At 41.0% G+C, this 19,742-nt stretch overlaps 1 protein-coding gene across 2 annotated transcripts in view; it reads right to left on the minus strand.

Annotated features, from left to right (window-relative positions):
- The window catches only part of SPARCL1 (SPARC like 1), a 57,781-nt gene that overhangs the window by 20,272 nt on the left and 17,767 nt on the right, over positions 1–19,742 (minus strand). The window contains exon 2 of one of the 2 annotated variants that reach the window (XM_008070594.1): positions 1,053–1,117. In XM_008070594.1, coding sequence (XP_008068785.1) covers positions 1,053–1,106 — 54 coding nt within the window. In that variant the 5' untranslated portion in view covers positions 1,107–1,117. The remainder of the gene's footprint in view (positions 1–1,052; positions 1,118–19,742) is intronic. The other variant, XM_021718827.1, reaches the window with a different exon arrangement.

Raw genomic sequence — 19,742 nt, forward strand, 5'->3', positions numbered from 1 at the left:
CTGTTGAAAGAAGGCTGATTCCTCCATTTGGTGAAAAAGTACAAATCTTTTTTTTAGTTAAGGGTGATATAGATCATTTGTGGAGCAATCCAAATGATCATCCAAGCCATGGTTTCATCAAAAACAAAAACAAAAACAAAACCTTTCAGGTTGTTTTGCGGCTACTGACATGCTCTCAAATGATCTGACATGTGTGGCTGCTTTATTGTTGTGTGAATGGTGGGGCCTGTATATCTGACCATGAAGAGAATGTTCTAGCCCTGTCTACTGTTAGCATATTTGCTTGGGCAGCCTCCCACGGATGAGCTGGAGCTGGTTATGACTACTATGTCATTTCCTCTCCCTAGCCTGTTTTTATTTCAGACTTTCAACATTTCTCAGTCAATATCTATTTGATCTTGAAGAAGATGCTTCTGCAGAGGACGGACGTGCACTCTAAGTTAAATTCTTAGGTTTATAACACCAATGTGAATAGCTTCCCTAGGGGAATTTATTTATTCCTGTCCTGTGGGTATTTGGGTATATTCTGTGGCTAAAAAACTGATAGTCCAAACTTCCTGCTGCATATTGATGGCATCCTATAGAACATGATAGTTATGAAGAAAAAAGTTTTTAAACAGTATGTTATCAGTTAGGTGCAATGGCTCATGCTTGTAGTCCCAGCACTTTGGGAGGCTGAAGTGGGAGGACCACTTGAGCCCCGGAGTTTGAGACCAGCCTGGACAACATAGCAAGACCTCGTCTCTACAAAAAAATTTTAAAAATTAGCTAGGTATGGAGTATGTTCCTGAAGTCCCAACTACTCAGAAAGCTGGGGCAGAAGGATCGCCTGAGCCCCAGGAGTTCGAGGCTGTGGTGAACTGTGATCAGCACGGGAAACAGAATGAGACCTCCACCTCCCCCAAAAAGTACATTTTCTTGATTTTTAAAAGTTATTTATTCATTGCTTGGGCAATAAAGAATATAATTAAAATAAAAAAGAGAATTGTAAAATGGGGGGTTTCCAAACAAAATGCCAGTAGAGAGGTACCAACAGAAGAAAGAAAATTTACCGGGATCGCAGCTGCAGTTCCCAAGATATATAGGAAAAAAAGCCCACTCTTCATGCTGTCTCGATCTGCGAATCAAGAAGATAAGGATTAGTGCAGGTAAAAGTTTTCTTATGAATGATTTTTTTTCTTATGAATGATTTAAAGAGAATCTTAGCAAACATCGAGCCTGATATTGTGCTTTGTATTTAAAGGTGATTGCTATCTTTGTGAACTAACATGTCTGAGAAGACCGATTTTGACTGTTCTTACTCAGTTGTGTCCCTGTGAAAATTACTCCTTGATTTTTTTGGCCTTGCTGTGTGGGTAGAACCTCTCTTTGTTTATGAATGTGTTTCTTTAAGTAAATTCTCTATGCTGATCGCTGGTTTTAAGACTTGTGTGAATATTCATAGTGGAGACAAAAGTCACAAAATGTAGTAGAATATGTCAAGTTCAGGTAAATCAAACCATCTTTGGAGTAATTAAGACACACATTCATTCAATGAAGATTTTTAGTAATACAACGTTACTCTGCCACACAGTCACAGACCTAGAGGGCATCAAATGCTCATCTAACTTAGAGGTTGCAGTTGGCAACCTGTGAGTTGAAGGAGACCTGCAGGTAGGCTTGGTGTGGTAGGTACAGGAATGAGTTCCATATTGAGAGCATTTGTAAGTCCAGTTTGTTTTAAGTCCAACAAAGTTAGCCGAGGTACCCAACTAACCAATCGGCTATATAATATTATATGTATTTAACAGATGGTACTGACACCTGCTGGAAAAAAATCATACATTAAAAACTCAGGTGTTCATCATTAAAGTTTGTAACTTGAAGGTTCACACGTAGGGGACTTGCTTTACTGTGTGCATTCTTTTTAAAGTCTGTTTTTCTCGCACCCATTATTTATTCTTCCCAAAATTTCTGGCAATATTTAAAATGTCCTCTTAATGTAGTAAAAGCTACAACAACAAAGCAACACTTCCTTGAGGAAATTCCTCACTTCCATTTCCCACCTTGGAGATGTGGTTCCCAGAGCCCCGGTTTTCTTGCACCTTTGGACTGGTGTGTTTCAGCTCATGTGTGACTTTTCTCCTGGGACCTCTCTTCACAGCACCCGGCAGTCCCTTTTGCCTGTTTCTTGTGTTTGACTTCTTGCTTCCTGGGTCCCATATATTTTTCTTTCTTGGTTTTCTCCCTCAATTCAATGAAGTACATTCTCCTGAAGTTTCTTGACAAAGGGGGAGGTCCCCAAACCCCGGAATGTATTTATAAAAAATTGGGTATTTAATCTTACACGTTTAAACTTCAGTCACCTTCAACCTTCTCAAAACTTCCAGATAAAAACTTTGGTTGACCATTTGTATCACAATTTGCAGGAAAACATCCTGAGTTGTGGCAAACAGGTTCGTCCACCATGACAACGCACCTGCCCACACTGCACTGAGTGTTTAGCAGTTTTTTGGCCAAAAATGGCATGACCCTCATGCCCCACCCTCCCTATTCACCCAATCTCACCCCGAGAGACCTTTTTTCGGTTCCCCCAATGACAAGTCCTTAAAGGGAAATATTTTTCCATGTGGAAGAGGTGAAACAAAAAACAGCAGAAGTACGTAAGGCCATCAAAACCGACAAGTTCAAAAACTGTTTTGAGCAGTGAAAAAGGTGTCTTAAAATGTGTATTGCATCAGATGGAGAGTACTTTGAAGGTGACTGAAGTTTAAACATATGAGAATAAATACATATTTTTTAATAAATAAATTCTGGGGTTTTTTGGGTCCCCTTTTGTATATGGGAGACAGAATTTTTGAGACTTTCCACATCAGAAAACTATCTGTATTTTTCACTTGACTAAATGTAGAATTCTAGATTGAAAATTTTATTTTCTTGGAATTTTAAAGCATTGTTCAATTTTCCTATAACTTCCAGTGTTGCTAGTAAGAACTCCAAGACCAGTTTTTAACCAATGTTTTTATGAGGACAGTTTTTTTTTTTTCTTTCTTTATGGAAGTTTTTAAATTTTTATATCTGTCCCTATTGTTCTGAAAAATTACAATTGCCGCCTTAATTTGAGTCCTTTTAAATTTTCTTTAGATAATCATTTGAATTTGGAAATTCATATATTTCAGTTTTGGGAACTTTAAATGTGTTAGTTCTATGATAACTTTTTCCTTTCTATTTTTTTTTTTTTTGTCTTTTCTTTCTGGAATTCATATTAGTTAAATGTCAGAATTCTTGGGTAATGTATTTGGGTTACTTCTCTAATTTGCTTGAGTTACTTCTCTAATTTGTTATTATTTTCTTTTCAAAAGCAGCAAGGCGAAGAAGCACATGCCAATACATGATCCATTAAAGAAAGATTTTACTCCAAATGAGAACAAGTAAGAAGCCACTGTTGAGCAATAAACCCACAAGCAATGTTGCTCAAATAAAAAGCAGTTGGGGCTGGGTCCGGTGGCTCATGCCTGTAATCCCAGCACTTTGGGAGACAGAGGTGAGAGAATTGCCTGAGCTCAGGGGTTTGAGACTAAACTGGGCAACTTGGCGAGACCTCATCTCTGTGATAAATTAAAAAAAAAAAATTAGCCAAGGGTCGTGGTGTGTGCCTGTGGGTCCAGCTACTTGGAAGGCTGAGGTGCAAAGATTGCCTTATCCCAGCAGGTTGAGGCTGTGGTGGCCGCAAGCATACCATTACACACCAGCCCCGGATGACAGAGTGAGACTCTGACTCAAAAAATAAAAAAACAATTGGTATCTAACAAGGAAAAGTTGAATTAATTTTGTCCAATGATTTAGAACACTGAGTCCGTCCTTCCATTCTTCCTTCCTTCCTTTCTTCCTCTCTCCCTCCCTACCTCCTTCCCTCTTTTTCTTGACAATCTTGCTCTGTTGCTTGCACTGGCGTGCAGTGCTGCAATCATGGCTCACTGCAGCCTCAAACTCCTGAGTTTGTGATCTCCCTGCTTCAGCCTCCTAAGTACCTGGGACTACATGTGTATGCCTCCATGCTTGGCTATTTTTAATTTTTTTTTTTTGTAGAGACAAGGTCTCACTATGTTGCCCAGGCTGATCTCAAACTCCTGGTCTCAAGTGGTCCTCCCACCTTGGCCCAAAGCACTGATGTTACAGCTGTGCGCTGCTGCACTTGGCCCCTTTTTTGTTTTAAAATTTTATTTGTCTTAAAGAACAGATAATAATTGTGCATATTCATGGGATACATAGTGATGTTTCATGCGTATAGTGTACAGTGATCAGATCAAGGTAATTAGCATATTCATCACCTCAAAAGATTAGTATTTCTTTGTGTTGGAAGCATTCACTATATTTGAAGTGCTTTAATATATTATTGTTAGCTACAGTAATCCTACAGTGGTTTAGACACTAGGACTGATTCCTCCTGTCTGTAATTTTGTATCCCTTCACAAATCTCTCCTTGTCCCTCCTTCCCCCACCCTTCCCAGTGTCTAGTATCCTATTTTCTACTCTTTCCTTCTATGAGATCAACTTCTTTTAGCTTCCACATGAGTGAGAAGATGCTCACGGGGAGGGAGGAAAGTCAAGATGGCACAGCTGCTGCTAAAGAGAATGGCCATGTTAGCATTGCTTAGCTTTGTTGTGCTTTTAGTAGTGAATTTCAACTCACCCTCTAATCATCAACAAAGGACAAAACCGGTTCTCTGGAGATAGAGGCTGGTGATTGTAACTCCTCAAGCAAGCTCTGAACTGACACCTCTTTCTATTTCAAGTATTCGTCTTTAGCCATACACTGGGCTGACCTAATCGATTGTGATCAGTCTTCCGTGACAGCCTACTAGTCCACCACTGACAGGAGTCACAGGTGTTGCCCTGACAGTATTAAGACACAAGACCTATGTTGTCAACACCTAAGAAAGCAGCTGCTGGAGACTTTCACCCACCCCACATTTCCTTATAGCAGCCTTAAATACATCTTGCCCTCACACCTTTCACCATGTTGATTCTTAGTGTCAGTTCTGTTCTCCCTTGAACATGAATAAACTCTTTTGTTTTGCTTTTACAATTCTTTGCTCTATTCCGATGGCACTGACCTAACTTGCCTTAGTTTGCTGTAACATTCATATACATTTTTTAAAAAATATCCTGATGGTCACTCTTTTTTATATTATCCTGTCTTTTTTTATTAGTGTGATATATATATCTCTTTGATGCTATTAATAAAATATTTTGAAAATTTCCTCTTGTATCTTGCATTTTCTATTTCTTTCTTATTTCCGCCCCCCCCCCCCCAGTTATTTGTTTTGGTCTTTGTTTTTCATGTTGAAAGCTTTTCTCAAATGTCTGATGTCTTTGGCTGTCCATCAATACTTAGCAGCGAGTCACTAGAAAGTTAATTAGAAGTTTCATGCACAGGGCTTGGAGGACTTCCATGGAGCCATTCCAATGATCTTTGGAGGACGTCCATGGATCAGAAAGCTGACGGCTTTGATGGGCCACCCCAAATGTCATTGTCAGATTTTTTTCAGGGAATTTTTTTTCTCTAGAGGTGAACTTCCTATCTCCTACCTTAGAAAGTTCTTCTTTTTAAAATTTTTTTTTAATTATCAGTGTGACATATATTCTTATCTCTTTGAAGATATTCATAAAATATTTTGAAAATTTCCTCTTATACCTTGCATTTTCTGTTTCCTTTTTTTCTTTCTTTTTCCAGTGAGTCCCTGGCATTCTGTGAGATGAGAGGGTGAAGAGACTGGCAATCTCAATCTCTCACCCCCTCAGGTTTCTTCATGGTTCCACTTCCCGCTCTCCTTGTGCCCCCCACCCCCGCGTTCAGAACCAAGGTATAAACCCCTCTTGCCTGTTAATGTGGAAACAGGGAAGTCTCTTGGTTCTACAGACAGGAGGAAGAACTTGAATCTCAGAGTTTATCTCATAGACTTTCAACCAATATTCGGGATTTCAGCCTCTCTCCTCACCTGGCCTTCCAGATCATCTGGCCTCCGATTCTTGAAAGTTTTCTGGGTTCTGCAGTGTGAATGGCTTCTTTGTCTATGGCATCCTTCTCTGCCAGCTGTTAGGTCTAAGCTTTCCCTTTTCTAGGGCAATCTTCTAGTTTCCAAACATTTATTAACACCTTTTGTCTTCTTTGGCTCCTCCTCTTTTTTCTTTGTCATTGTGAGTTCTCCTCCTCCTCTTCTCCCTCCTCCTCTACCTCCTCCTCCCTTCCTCTACCTTCTTTTTTTGAGTCAGGATCTCACTCTGTTACCCAGTCTGGAGGGCAGTGGCATGATCACAGCTCACAGCAGCCTCCAACTCCTGGGTTCAAACGATCCTCCAACCTCAGACTCCTAAGTAGCTGGGACTATAGGCATGTATCACCATACCCGGGTAATTTTTTGATATTTTTTATAGAGACAAGGTCTTGCTATGTTGCCTAGGCTGGTCTCAAACTCCTGGGCTTGAGCAATCCTCTTGCCTTGACCTCCTAAAGTGTTGGTGAGCCACTGTGCCTCGTCTAAATTATTATTATTCTTTTACTATCATTATGCTGGTAATTAGCAGAGAGTGGCAATATATGGTGTATGTTTCATATTCACTTAATCCACAGCTGGTTTCTATTCTTCATTGGCTTCATAGTCCCCTTATTTTTCTCCATCTCATCATCACCACCATTATTTTTTTTTCACTGTTTAAAATTTTATTGTGCCTTCATTTACTTTTTTTTTACTTATAAAGATGTGGGGTACAATTCAGGACTAGGTATACAAACGCTGATTATGCAGGTACCCTCGTTAATGAGGTATGCCCCTCCCTCACCTAGCAGTTTCCTTCAACTGCCAATCCCACCCCCTTCCCCTGACAGTTGCCCACTACTGCCAATCCCTTTCTTACAGTATTATAATTGTTCAAGTTTCGCTTATGAGTGAGAACATATGGTACTCTGTTCTTTGTTTCTGTGATAGATCACTAAGTATGATCGACTCCAAATCCATCCAAGTTGCTGCGATGTCCATATGCTTGTCTTTCTTTATGGCTGCATAATATTCCATTGCACCACCATTATTTTTAGTGTGACATGCTCAAGGTTACAGAATTATCTTTAGCAATTCTCATACGGAATTACTATGAGTCTGGTTTTAACTCAACAAATGAAGTTTTTATTAAAGAAAAGGGATTCAGCCGGAGCCCAGCAGGTCGAGGCTGCGGTGACCGGGAGCGGTCACTGCACTCCAGTCTGGGCAACAGAGTGAGGCTCCAACTCAAAAAAAAAAAAAAAAAAGAAAAGGGATTTATAGCATAGGCTTTCTCTTCATGTTAGAAACAAATGAGGACACATATTCATCTCCCTCGCTATTTAGTCTGCACAGGATGGGTCACCTGAACCAGGGAACAGTGGGCTGGAAGGATAGAGTGAGGAGCAGCACACCGAGAGTAGGCTGGGATTGAGCGTGTGTGTGTAGGGGGAGGAGAACGCAAGTCATTTATAAGTTTAAATACACTCGCCTGGACTAATCAATTCCTAGTGTTTTTTTTTTGTTTTTTTTTGAGTGGATGTCTCACTCTGTCACCCAGGTTGGAGTACAGGCATGCTCATGGCCACTGCAGCCTCAAACTGCTGGGATCAGTTGATCCTTCTGCCTCAGCTTTCAGAGTAGCTGGTACCACAGGCATGCACCACCACGCCTGGCTAATTTTTTGATTTATTGTACAGATGAGGGCTCACGAAATTGCCCAGGCTGGTCCTGAACCCTGGACTTAAGCAATCCTCTTGCCTCAGCCTCCCAAAGTGCTGGAATTACAGGGTGAGCTACTGTACCCAGCTTCAATTCCCAGTTTTAATGAAAGTAACATGTACTCAACATGGAGACTCAGTATGATTCCTCTAAGTGATCCCTTTGAAAATGACTACATATCACTTAAGTAGACAATTAGAGTCTACTTAAGTAGACAATTAGTGTTCTTATCATTTACATATTTATGTAAAAATTAAAAAAAATAGAGACAGATGTCTAGCTATGTTGCTCAGGCTGATCTCAAGCTCCTGGGCTCCAGCAGTCCTCCCTCCTTGGCCTCCCAAAGTGCTGGGATTACAGGCTACCACACCCAGCCTAATTTATATCTTTAAATAAACATTATTTAGAACTGGTAATGGTGTATAAAAGATACTTGAAGTTCATGTTGTCATGGTGCTTTGGGTTTATTAAACAAATTTACAAATGGGACATTATCTTATTTGATTTTCGCAACAACCCCAGGTTGTGGCAGATGAAGAACAGGCCTGGAAAGCTTGCAGGGTGACATGCTCCAGATCACAGAGCTGTTAAGGAGGGAGCTGGGCTGGAACCCAGACTTCCTGGCTTCTGCTTCAGCGCTGACCCAGCTCTTTTGCAAATAAATATCTCCACTCTAACTCTTACACAAAGGTATAAGAAAGGGGTAAAAAAACAAAAAGAAAGAAAGAAAACAAAGCCAAAAAACCATCATTGAGATAAATTCTGATTTCACTTTGAGTTTCAGTTTTTAAACAAAAATTTCCAAACATTTTCAGGTTCAAGTTTGTGCATACTTGGAAAAATACATTTCCTTGTGTTGGGGGAATAGGCTTACCTTGGAAAGTTGGTCGGGTTATTTAATATTTAAATTTTTTTTTTTTTTTGAGTTGGAGTCTCACTCTGTCGCCCAGACTGGAGTGCAGTGGCCGCTCCCGGCCACCGCAGCCTCGACCTGCTGGGCTCCGGCGATCCTTCCGCCTCAGCCTTCCAAGTAGCTGGAACCACAGGCGCACGCTACCACGCCCAGCTAATTTTTTTGATTTCTTGTAAAAATGCGGTCTCGCCAAGTTGCCCAGGCGGGTCTCGAACCTGCGGGCTCAGGCAATCCATCACCTCGGCCTCCCAAAGGCTTGGGATTACAGGCTGAGCTAAATTTTTTTCAATAATGCTTTTATATAGCTTAAACAAGGCAAATGACATAGGAATTTAATTATTTTGTGAATGAAGAATGTGTTTAAATAAGACGTGTGGCAAGAAAAAAAACTCCCCCAATTTCAATACTTCACTTATACTGAGAAACATCTTACAATGAAAAAAAGATTAAGCGATTTAGCTGTCAGAAGAGCTGGATTCTGACTCCGTCACTGCCCCTAACTGGCCAAGAAACCTTGGGCAAGTCACTTACACTTTCTTAGACTCAGTTTTCTCTAGTGATTAACAATGAAAAAGGTTACCTAGATGGTCCGGTAGTCCTAATATTTTAGGACTCTAAAATGGAAAATCATTGTGTAAATGTTATGAACCCCAAATTACTGCGATCTTTTCCCTTAAATTACCAAACCCACTACAAATCTTATATAATTTTATTGTATTAAAAATATTTTATATGCACTACTTCATGCTTGAAGTGAATATGTGGAATCTATTTCCTACCTATGTTATTGATAATAATTTAAAACATTTTATTATCTTAGTGAATGCTAATTGTAAATAATTATTGAAAATGCAGTTGCCTTCCTCTGCATTCCAAAATTATTTAACATTCATTCATTAATTATTGTTATTACTTTTTGAGTCAGGAGTCTCACTCTGTCACCCAGGCTGGAGTGCTGTGGTCTGACCATAGCTCACCACAGCTTCAGTCTCCTGAGCTTAGACAATCCTTCTGCCTCAGCCTACAGGCATGCACCACCACATCTGGCTAATTAAAAATTTTTTTTTAATAAAGACGTGGTCTCACTATGTTGCATAGGCTGGCCTTGAACTCCTGGGCTCAAGCAATCCTCTCATCTTGGCCTCCCAAAGTACTGGGATTACAGGGGTGGATCACTGCGTCTAGCTAATTTATTTATTCATCATTTGATCGGCAAGTATTTATTAGATGTGTGGAATTGTAGCCATTTACATTTTAGATTAGTATATTATTACTGTTCCACTGGTTTTTGAAAACTGTAGAAATACGGACTAGTGTAGTTTAGTCCAGGGTTTCTTTATCTATTCACATTTTGTCTGAATTATTCCTTGTTGGCGGCGGCTCTCTTGTGCCTTGTAGGTATTTAGCAGTATCCCTGGCCTCTGCCCACTAGAGGTCAGTAGTAAGCTCACATAACTCACCAATTATGACAACCAAAAAACCTCCAAGTATTCCATGGAGGGCAAACCACCCCAAATGAGGACCACTGATTTAGTGGAAGGAGATTGGTGCTTCAAGGTTGGAAAGACCTGTATCTGAACTCAGGAGTATCACTGACCATCTGTGTAGTCTTGGGCAATTTACTTAACCCTCTAAGTCTCAGATTTCTCATCTAAAAATGGAAATGCTATCCATAATGGCTAATTTTATGTGTCAACTTGACTGGACTATGGGAAACCCAGATATCTGGTCATCATTATTTAAGAACATTATTAAATAACACTGTTTCTGGGTGTGTCTTTGAGGATGTTTTCTGAAGAAATTAACATTTGAATTGATGGACCAAAGAAAACAGATTGCCCTACCCAATCTGAGTGGGCTTGATGTAACTTGTCAAATGCCTGAAAAGAACACAAAGGCAGAGGAAGGGGAGAATTTTCTCCCTATCTGCTTGAGCTGGGATACAGATCTGCTCTAGGACTGGAACTCAACATAAGCCCTTCAGTTCTCAGGCCTTCAGACTTGGACTAGAACTTACGTCATTGGTCTCCTGGTTCTCAAGCCTTCAGACTTGGACAGGAACTACACAAGAGGCTCTCCTGGACTTCCAGCTGGCTGGTTGCAGATTTTAGAATTGGCTCCATTAATATAAGCTAATTTCTCATTGCCTGCCCTATCTATCTATCTATCTATCTATCATCTATCAATCATCTATCTCCTATTGGTTATGTTTCTCTGGAGATCCCTGACTAATACAACATTTAATTCAGTTTTGTGAGGATTAAAAGAAATGGAATTTGTAAAAATGGCTGATGCCAAGGGTGAATAGGCAGATTAAAAACAATGAGAGCAAACCATTCTAAGAATGATTGGCTATCCCATAAAAAGAAATGAAATCATGTCTTTTGCAGCAACATGAATGGAACTAGAGGCCATGATCATAAGTGAAACAACTCAGAAACAGAAAGTCAAATACCACATGTTCACACTTATAAGAGGCAGCTAAATAATGTGTACAGGTGGGCACGTTAGAGACTTGAAAGGGTGGGAGGCTGGGAGGGGAGTGGGTGGTGAAAAATTACTTAGTGGGTAAATTAGGGTGATGGATACACAGATTTCACCACTACCCAATATATTCATGTAACAAAATTGCACTTGTACCCTTAAATTTATAAAAAAAATTATTGACTATGCAAAGAAGAAGAGTAAGATGGTAGCTAAAGGGAAATGTGCCGCCACAGCAAGTTTTATATGTATTTATTTTGAGTCGGGGTCTCATTCTGTTGCCCAAGCTGGTATGCAGTAGCACGATCATGGCTCATTACAGCCTCGACTTTCTAGGCTCAGGCAATCCTTCTGCATCAGCCTCCTGAGTAGTTGAAACTATAGGCACATGCCACCATGCCTGGCTAATTTTTAAATTTTTTGTGAGATGAGGTCTCACTATGTTGCCCAGGCTGCTCTTGAACTCCTAGGCTCAAGCAATCCTTTTGCCTTGATCTTCCAAAGTGCTGGAATTACAGGTATGAGTCACAGTGCCTGGCCTTTATTTATATTTAAATGTGGTCACCCAAATATTTTCTAAGCTAAGGAGAAAGGATAAGTAAAGAATGAGAATTTGCAGATCGAGGGAAAGAGAGGAGATGTGGACATTGATGGCCCCCTGTAAGCCAAAATTCTCAGGTTTCTTCTTCCCCTGTAACTTTGGCCTTGACCTGGTGATTTGCTCTGGCCAATGTGACACTAGCCAGTAAAATGCCAGCAGAGGCTTGGTAGCACTTGCATATTGGGGTTTGTCTTCCTATGGAAGCCATCAGCCATGCTGTACAAAAGCTTAAACTTTAGAATGCTGAATGATGAGAGACCATGTGGAGGAGACCCTGGAGGATGAGAGTCCTGCTGGATGGTTCAGGCCCCGCTGTGCTCCCAGCTCACTGGAGCCACACGAGTAACTCTAGACAAAAACCAGCAGAAGAACCACCCAGCTGAGCCCAGATCAGATTGCAGCATTATGAACAAAGGAAGGGATATGATTTTGTTGTTGTTGTTGTTGTTGTTTTTGAGTTGGAGTCTCACCCTGTCACCCAGACTGGAGTGCAGTGGCCGCTCCCCGGCCACTGCAGCCTTGAACTGCTGGGCTCCAGCAATCCTTCCGCCTCAGCCTTCCAAGTAGCTGAAATTACAGACGTGCGCTACCACGCCCAGCTAATTTTTTTATTTTATTGTAAAGATGAGGTCTCGCCTGCCCAGGCAGGTCTCGAACCTGTGGGCTCAGGCAATCCACTCACCTCAGCCTCCCAAAGGCGCTGGATTACAGGCTGAGCCACCGAGTCCGGCTCGGGATATGATTTTAAACCACTTAATTTGGGGTGGATTGTTTCACAGCAATAGGTAACTGAAATACAGGAAAACAGACCCGTTGCCTGAGCCATTGACAAGACAATAGTGCAAAACAGTTAAAGGCAGAGGCTCTGAAACAGTACTTCCTAGGCTCTAATACTTATTTGCACAATCTTGAGAAAATTGCATAGCTTTGGGGGCAGACTTGGGTCATTATTTGTAAAATGATGTGAAGATTAAGTGAGATGATACTATCCTAGTAAGCACTTGATAAATTGTTACAGGTCTAATCTTTTTCTAAAAAAATTTGGTTTTTTTTCTTTTTTCTTCTTCTTCTTCTTCTTCTTTTTTTTTTTAGAGGCGAGGTGTTGCTGTGTTGCCCAGGCTGGTCTCAAACTCCTGGGCTCAGGTAATCCTTCCACCTCGGCCTCCCAAAGTGTTAGGATTATAGGCATGAGCCACCGTGCCCAGCCCATCTAATGTTAAAGCACAGGTGGAAGATTAAACTTTGAAGAGGAGGAGGATTCTTTATTTTTTAAAAGATAAATGGGAAGAAAGCTTAATTATAAGAATATGTTGACACAAGGTTCCTAGGAATATCAAATTATTAAGATGGACTTGGTGATACCTTCCTTAATTTATGTAGCATTTCACAGTTTATAAAGTGTTTTCCTGCATACTCTCTTATTTGATTCAATGAGGAAAGGAAGGTGATAATATTTAAATACAAAGAAACAGAAGCTCAAAGAATCTAAATTATTTGACTAAATATACACGCTTAAGAAATGAGCAAGGATTAGATTGCTGAGCTTTGGACTCAGTACCCAGTGTTCTTACAACACGGTTGAGTGTAACAGGATACAGATTGGAAGTCAGAAGCTCTGGCTTTGGGCCCTGGCTCTGCCAATTACCAACATTACCTTGAGCAAATTACTCTCTCCAAACTTTATCTATAGAATGGGAATAACAGCCAGGCGTGGTGGTTCACACCTGTAATCCTAGCACTTTGGGAGACTGAGGCGGGAGGACAGCCTGAGCCCAGGAGTTCGAGACTAGCTAGGACAACATGGCGATACTTCATCTCTACAAAACATAAAAAAAAAACCAGGTGTGGTGGCACATGACTGTAGTCCCAGCTATTCAGGAGGCTGAGGTGAAAGAATCATCTGAACCCAGCAGGTCGAGGCTGTGGTGAGCCGTGATTGCGCCACTGCACTTCAACCTGGGCAATGGAGTAAGACCCCAACTAAAAAAAAAAAAGGGAATTACAGTTTCTTCCAATATAAAGAGAGCCATTGGGGTGAGGAAGCTCTTTGCAAACTCTGAAATGCTATGCACATGAAAATGATTGTTACTTCCTTTGCTCTGCCTGGTACGTCTCATGAGTATCATCATTAGTGTCATTTATATCCTGTATTAAGTTTGATATAAGGGAAACACACATGTCTCATATTGAGTGATGCAAGGAAAGAGAACCTTATTTTTACTTCTCCCTCCCTCCACCCGTTCCTCCCCCAGATGATTTCCAACTGCCCAGGAGCCTAATTCCAGAATCTATTTCCAATTAGTTCACTCATTAAACAGAAATGCACCTGTCCTATATTCCGTACTCTTTTTTTGACTCACGACGCACATTCTCACCCAGACTGGATGCAGTGGCATGATCACAGCCATCACAGCCTTGACCTCCTGGGTTTAGGCGATCTTCTCATCTCCACCTCCTGAGTAATTGGGATTACAGGTACACACCACTACGCCCGGCTACTTTTTGAATTTTTTTGTAGAAATGAGGTCTTGCTATGTTACCCAGGCTGGTCTCAAACTCCTGGGCTCAAGCAATCCTCCTGCCTTGCCCTCCCAAAGTGCTTGGATTAGAGGTGTGAGCTACCGTGACTGACCTATATTCTATACATTTAAATCCCAGTTTTGTTTTTTTTAAAACATGTATGTAATCTGTGCTTAGGACATAGGAATAAATATTCTGAATGAATGCCTTTCACTTCTCGGATGAGAGGAATTTTCATATTGGTCTAAACCTAAAAGAGCTACTAGAATGTTGAGAATCCTGGCATAGCTGTAGGGAAAACATTGTAAGGCATAGAACAAGTATAGGGTTTGTTATGTAGTTGAGATGACCAGTTGTACAGGCTTTTTGAGAATGCAACATTTCCTGAATGGTCCCTGAAGATTACTGAGTCCAAAGACGAGATTATCTTTTAGGAGCTTATTTCCATCCTGAAATTGAAAACAAATTTTTTTAAACAAAATTTAAAGGCAGAATATGGTCATGCCATTTAGAATGATCCAAGTAGGAAACCACCTCAAGTTTCAATTACAAAGGAGATAATTCAATACCTAGACTTTAAAAACCCTTGAGCAGCTGGGAGTGGTGTTTGAGAGGCCGAAGCGAGAGGTTCACTTGAGCCCACAAGTTCGAGACCAACCTGGGCAACACAGTGGACCTTGTTACTACAAAAAATGTTTGCAAATGAGCCAGACATGGTGGTGCATGCCTGTAGTCCCAGCTACCCAGGAGGCTGAGATGGAAGGATCACCTGAGCCCAGGAGGTCAATGCTGTGGTGAGCCATGATCATGCCACTGCACTCTAGCCAGGGTGACAGTGAGATGCTGGGAAAAAAAAAAAAGCATTGAACTTTTCTGTTGTGTTCCAATTTGTCCTTAAGATCAGTCACTAGGCATTTTTTCCTCACTTAGCTAATTGTATTTGCCACATATTGATCAAAGTAATTTCATGGCCTTTAGCTTTTTATTTTAAGAGCTGAACAAATGTGCTGATTTGCATAAATAAGACAGAGTGGAGAACTTTCCTGGAAAATGAGAGATATTTTGAAAACAACTGTCATACTGAAGACTCAGGGAAGCTTAATTAGCTGATGCATGCAAAGTACTTTGAAAATCAAACCATGATGTCCTTGCTGAGTATGATGAATACCATTTATTCTTGGATAAGTAAAAAGTCATTTATTCTGAGAAATTCAAATTTGGTGTGCAGTGGTTACAAAATGCAGATTGTTTTTGCAGAAAGACAAAATGAAATTCTAGATGGAAAATGCAGAAATAAGGCAAATTTTTGAATACACAGTTATTGTTCTTGAGGACTTAAATATGCAGTATTGATGTGAACTTAGATAAATACTTTGTCCAACTATATTAGCTTATTCAAGGCAGCAGCAGAGTTTAAAGAACAGTTGATATAGAACTGGGTGACCTAAGTTCCAGCCCTGAATTGCCTTTTACTAGTCAAGAGACTTTGGTCACTGGTGTCTTAATCTACAAAACAGGAAAAGTAATATTAGATTTCCCATCCATCTTCTGGAGTTGTTTTGAGACTCAAATGGGATCATATAGTTAGTTGGTAATTCCACCAACTGTACAAATGAAATGAAAGCTGTTGTCATTGTTTTGTAATGCTCATAAGGTAAAAAACAATCCCTATAATTAACTATTCATGGGAAATTTAATGTATCCCCTCACCAGAGTCCATCCTTTATTTTATTTCATTTCCTTCATTTCATTGTTTCTTTTCATGGATTTAGAGGGGTTAAAGGAATGGCAGAAAACTTCAAGGAGAACCTTTCCTTTCTGTTAGAAACAGGGTGTCTCATGACCAAACATTCAGGAGAACTACATCCAGAATTTTAAAAGATGGCAGCTAGAATACATTTGATAAGTATGGACTTTCTGGGAAAAGGCAATGTTTGAGATTTTAAATGCCTAGAATTTTTCTATTGACTGGCCACGTGCCATTAAAACACATTTCAGAAGAGTCATTCGGCATGGCATAAACAGGTCTCCCATTAAGATCCAAACGTCTACAAATGTCAGCTCTGCTCTTCTCCACGTGAGTGGTTGTTTTGAAACAATTTCGTACATTTCTCACTTAATATGGATTAATGCTGTGATAAAAATGGCTGTGAATTCTTTGCTGTTCCTCCCATTGAGAGGTGGAGTCAAATTCTCCCACCCTTGAATCTGGACTGACTTTAGGGACCTACTTGACCAGTTGACTGAGGTAGATATGATGTCTGGGACTTCTGAGACTAGGTCATAAGAAACCTGGGAGTGTTTATCTGGATCTTTTGGAAAACTCATTTTGGGATCCCCAAGCCACTTTGAAAGAGACTGTCATGCCGCAGAAGACACTGTTTGATAATCTCGGCCAACCCCAGTTTTCTACCTGTTCTTGCAAATGCACAGGATGTGTGAGTGGTGCCATCTTGGGCACTCCAGATCAGCTCACCAGCCAGCTGAGTACCTCTGAGTGACCATCCCAAATTCCTGACCCACAGAAGCTTGAGGCATTATGTTCTTTTAAGTCACTAAGTGTGTTAACAGCAGTAGATAATTGGAATAAACATTAAGTATTTTTGTGTGGACTAGCAGCATTCAAGTATATTCATTAGTAGTAGAATCACATGTTCATCAAATATTATTTTACTAAAAAAAAGTCCATTTTGTTTTGGTTGGGTGCAGTGGCTCATGCCTGTATTCCCACCACTTTGGGAGGCTGAGGCGAGAGGACTACCTGAGCCCAGGAGTTCGAGACCAGCCTGGGCAACTTGGTGACACCTCATCTCCACAATAAATCTAAAAATGAGCTGGACGTGGTGGTGCATGCTTGTATTTCCAGCTACTTGGAAGGCTGAGGTGGAAGAATCACCTGAAGCCAGCAGGTCAAGGGTGTGGTAGCTGTGAGTGTTCTACTGCACTCCAGACTGGGTAACAAAGTGAGACTCTGACTCAAAAAAACAAAAGTACATTTTTATCATTGGCTGTTTCATAGTAGCTAACACAATGGTGTATATATTTTTGAGATTTTACTATATGCCAGGTATTAGTCTTAGCTCCTCACCTGTGTACCACCCAGGTGTTCCCACCTTACCTCCGCTTCATAGAAGTGCCCATCACTGAAAGCTTCCTGAATGGCCCTTTTTGCCATTGTGCCCAGTTATGGATGGGGGTATGGAAGCCAAAGGACAATCAAAGGGATAAGCTTTCCAGGACATTCTTTTTTTTTGAGTTGGAGTCTCACTGTCACCCAGACTGGAGTGCAGTGGCCGCTCCTGGCCACTGCAGCCTCGATCTGCTGGGCTCCGACCAACCTTCCGCTTCAGCCTTCCAAGTAGCTAGAACTACAGGCGCACGCTACCATGCCTGGCTAATTTTTGATTTATTGTAGAGATGAGGTCTCGCCAAGTTGCCCAGGCAGGTCTCGAACCCGTAGGCTCAGGCAATCCACTCACCTCGGCCTCCCAAAGTGCTGGGATTACAGGCTGAGCCACCAAATCCGCCCCTCCTCCCCCGTTTTTTTGAATAACGAGTCTCACTCTGTTGCCCAGGCTGGAATGTAGTAGCATGATCATGGCTCATTGCCACCTTGAACTCCCGGGTTCAGGTGATCCTCCCACTTCAGCCTCCCAAATAGCTAGAACCACAGGCTCTCATCATCATGACTGGATAACTGCTTTATTTCTTTATTTTTTTGTAGAGACAGGGTCTCGCTATTTTGCCCAGACTGCTCTCAAACTCCTGGGGTCAAGCAATTCTCCTGTCTTCCAAAGTGCTGGGATTACAGGTGTGAGCAACTGCACTAGGCCTCCAGGACATTCAAAGGTCTGTTTCTCTCTTCTCCAGGTGAAATCAGTCTATTCCATCTCTTCTACATTGTGTGATCGAGAGATTAATGTTATCTGGAGGATTCCCACAGGCTTATCTTAGGCAAGCTTGGGCGACAACCTCCATTCCTCACCTCGTAATCATGTTTTTAATCACACTTTCTCACTTTTAAAAAAATTGGATATCTTTAGGGGATACAACTAGTTTTAAATTACATGGTTGCTTTGTATAGTAGCAAAGAAGGCTGGGCTTTGAGTGTCCTGCCCCCTCCGACTTGTGCACATTATACCTGGTAGGTGATTTATCTTGTTGACCAATCACTAGTCTCACTGTGTCTCATTCCAGAACTCTATATGGGATGAATCCGTCCAGGTAGGCATCTCTCTTCTTTTCCTCAGACATCTGTCAGCCCTTCAGGAAGTCTCCAACACTCCCTGCCTCATGGCATAGTGGGAGAATATTTTGGCCATGTTTATTTTGTTTGCTGAAGTCCTACTATGATATCTGCCCCTCTAATAAGAACCACATGATATATCATTAGATGCAGAAAAAGCTTTCCACAAAATCCAGCATCCCTTCTTGATAAAAACTCTTGAACACCTAGGCACAGAGGGAACATACTGCAAAATACTGCCATCTATAATAAACCCACAGTCAACATATTGTTCAATGGACAGAAGTTGGAAGCATTTCTCCTGAATGAGAATAAGACAAGGTTGTCCATCTCACCCCTCCTGTTCAACATAGTGTTGGAAGTCTCAGTTAGAGCAATCAGGCAAGATAAGGAAATCAGGGGTATCCAAATAGGAAAAGAGAAAGTTAAGCTATCACTCTTTGCTGATGATATGATCGTATTCCTTGAAAACCTCAGGGGAATCTGTTAAAAGCCTCCTTGCAGTGATAAATGACTTTGGGAAAGTCTTGGGGTATAAAATCCACATGCAAAAGACAATTGCATTTCTATACACCAACAACAAACAGGCAGCGAACCAAATAAAAAGCACAATTCCATTCATAATAGTCACAAAAAGAATGAAATACCTTGGCATCTTCCTAACCAGAGAAGTGAAAGACCCTTACAATGAAAATTACAAAACACTGCTCAAAGAAATCAAAGATGACCCAAACAAATGGAAAAACAGTTCATATTCATGGATTGAAAGAATCAATATTGTTAAGACGTCCATCTGACTCAAGGCACTCTACAGATTCAATGCAATACCCATCAAATTATCAATGCCATTCTTCTCAGATCTGGAAATAACAATACAGAAACTCATATGGAAATGAAAAAGAGCACAGATAGTCAAAACAATCCTTGGGAAAATAAACAGAACAGGAGGTATCACAATTCCAGACTTTAGATTTTAACTAAGGCAACAATAATCAAAACAGCCTAGTACTGGTACAAGAACAGACATATAGATCAATGGAACAGGATGGAAATTCCAGAAGCAAAAACTCAATCTCTCAACAAACTCATCTGTGACAAAGCCATCAATAACAACTACAGGGGAAAGGAGACCTTAGCCGGGCTCGGTGGCTCAGCCTGTAATCCCGTGCCTTTGGGAGGCTGAGGTGAGTGAATTGCCTGAGCCCGCGGGTTCGAGACCCTCCTGAGCAGGCGAGACCT

This window comes from Carlito syrichta, unplaced genomic scaffold (assembly GCF_000164805.1).
Source record: "Carlito syrichta isolate Samal-C Ts95f unplaced genomic scaffold, Tarsius_syrichta-2.0.1 Scaffold313819, whole genome shotgun sequence".
Classification (NCBI taxonomy): Eukaryota; Metazoa; Chordata; class Mammalia; order Primates; family Tarsiidae; genus Carlito; species Carlito syrichta.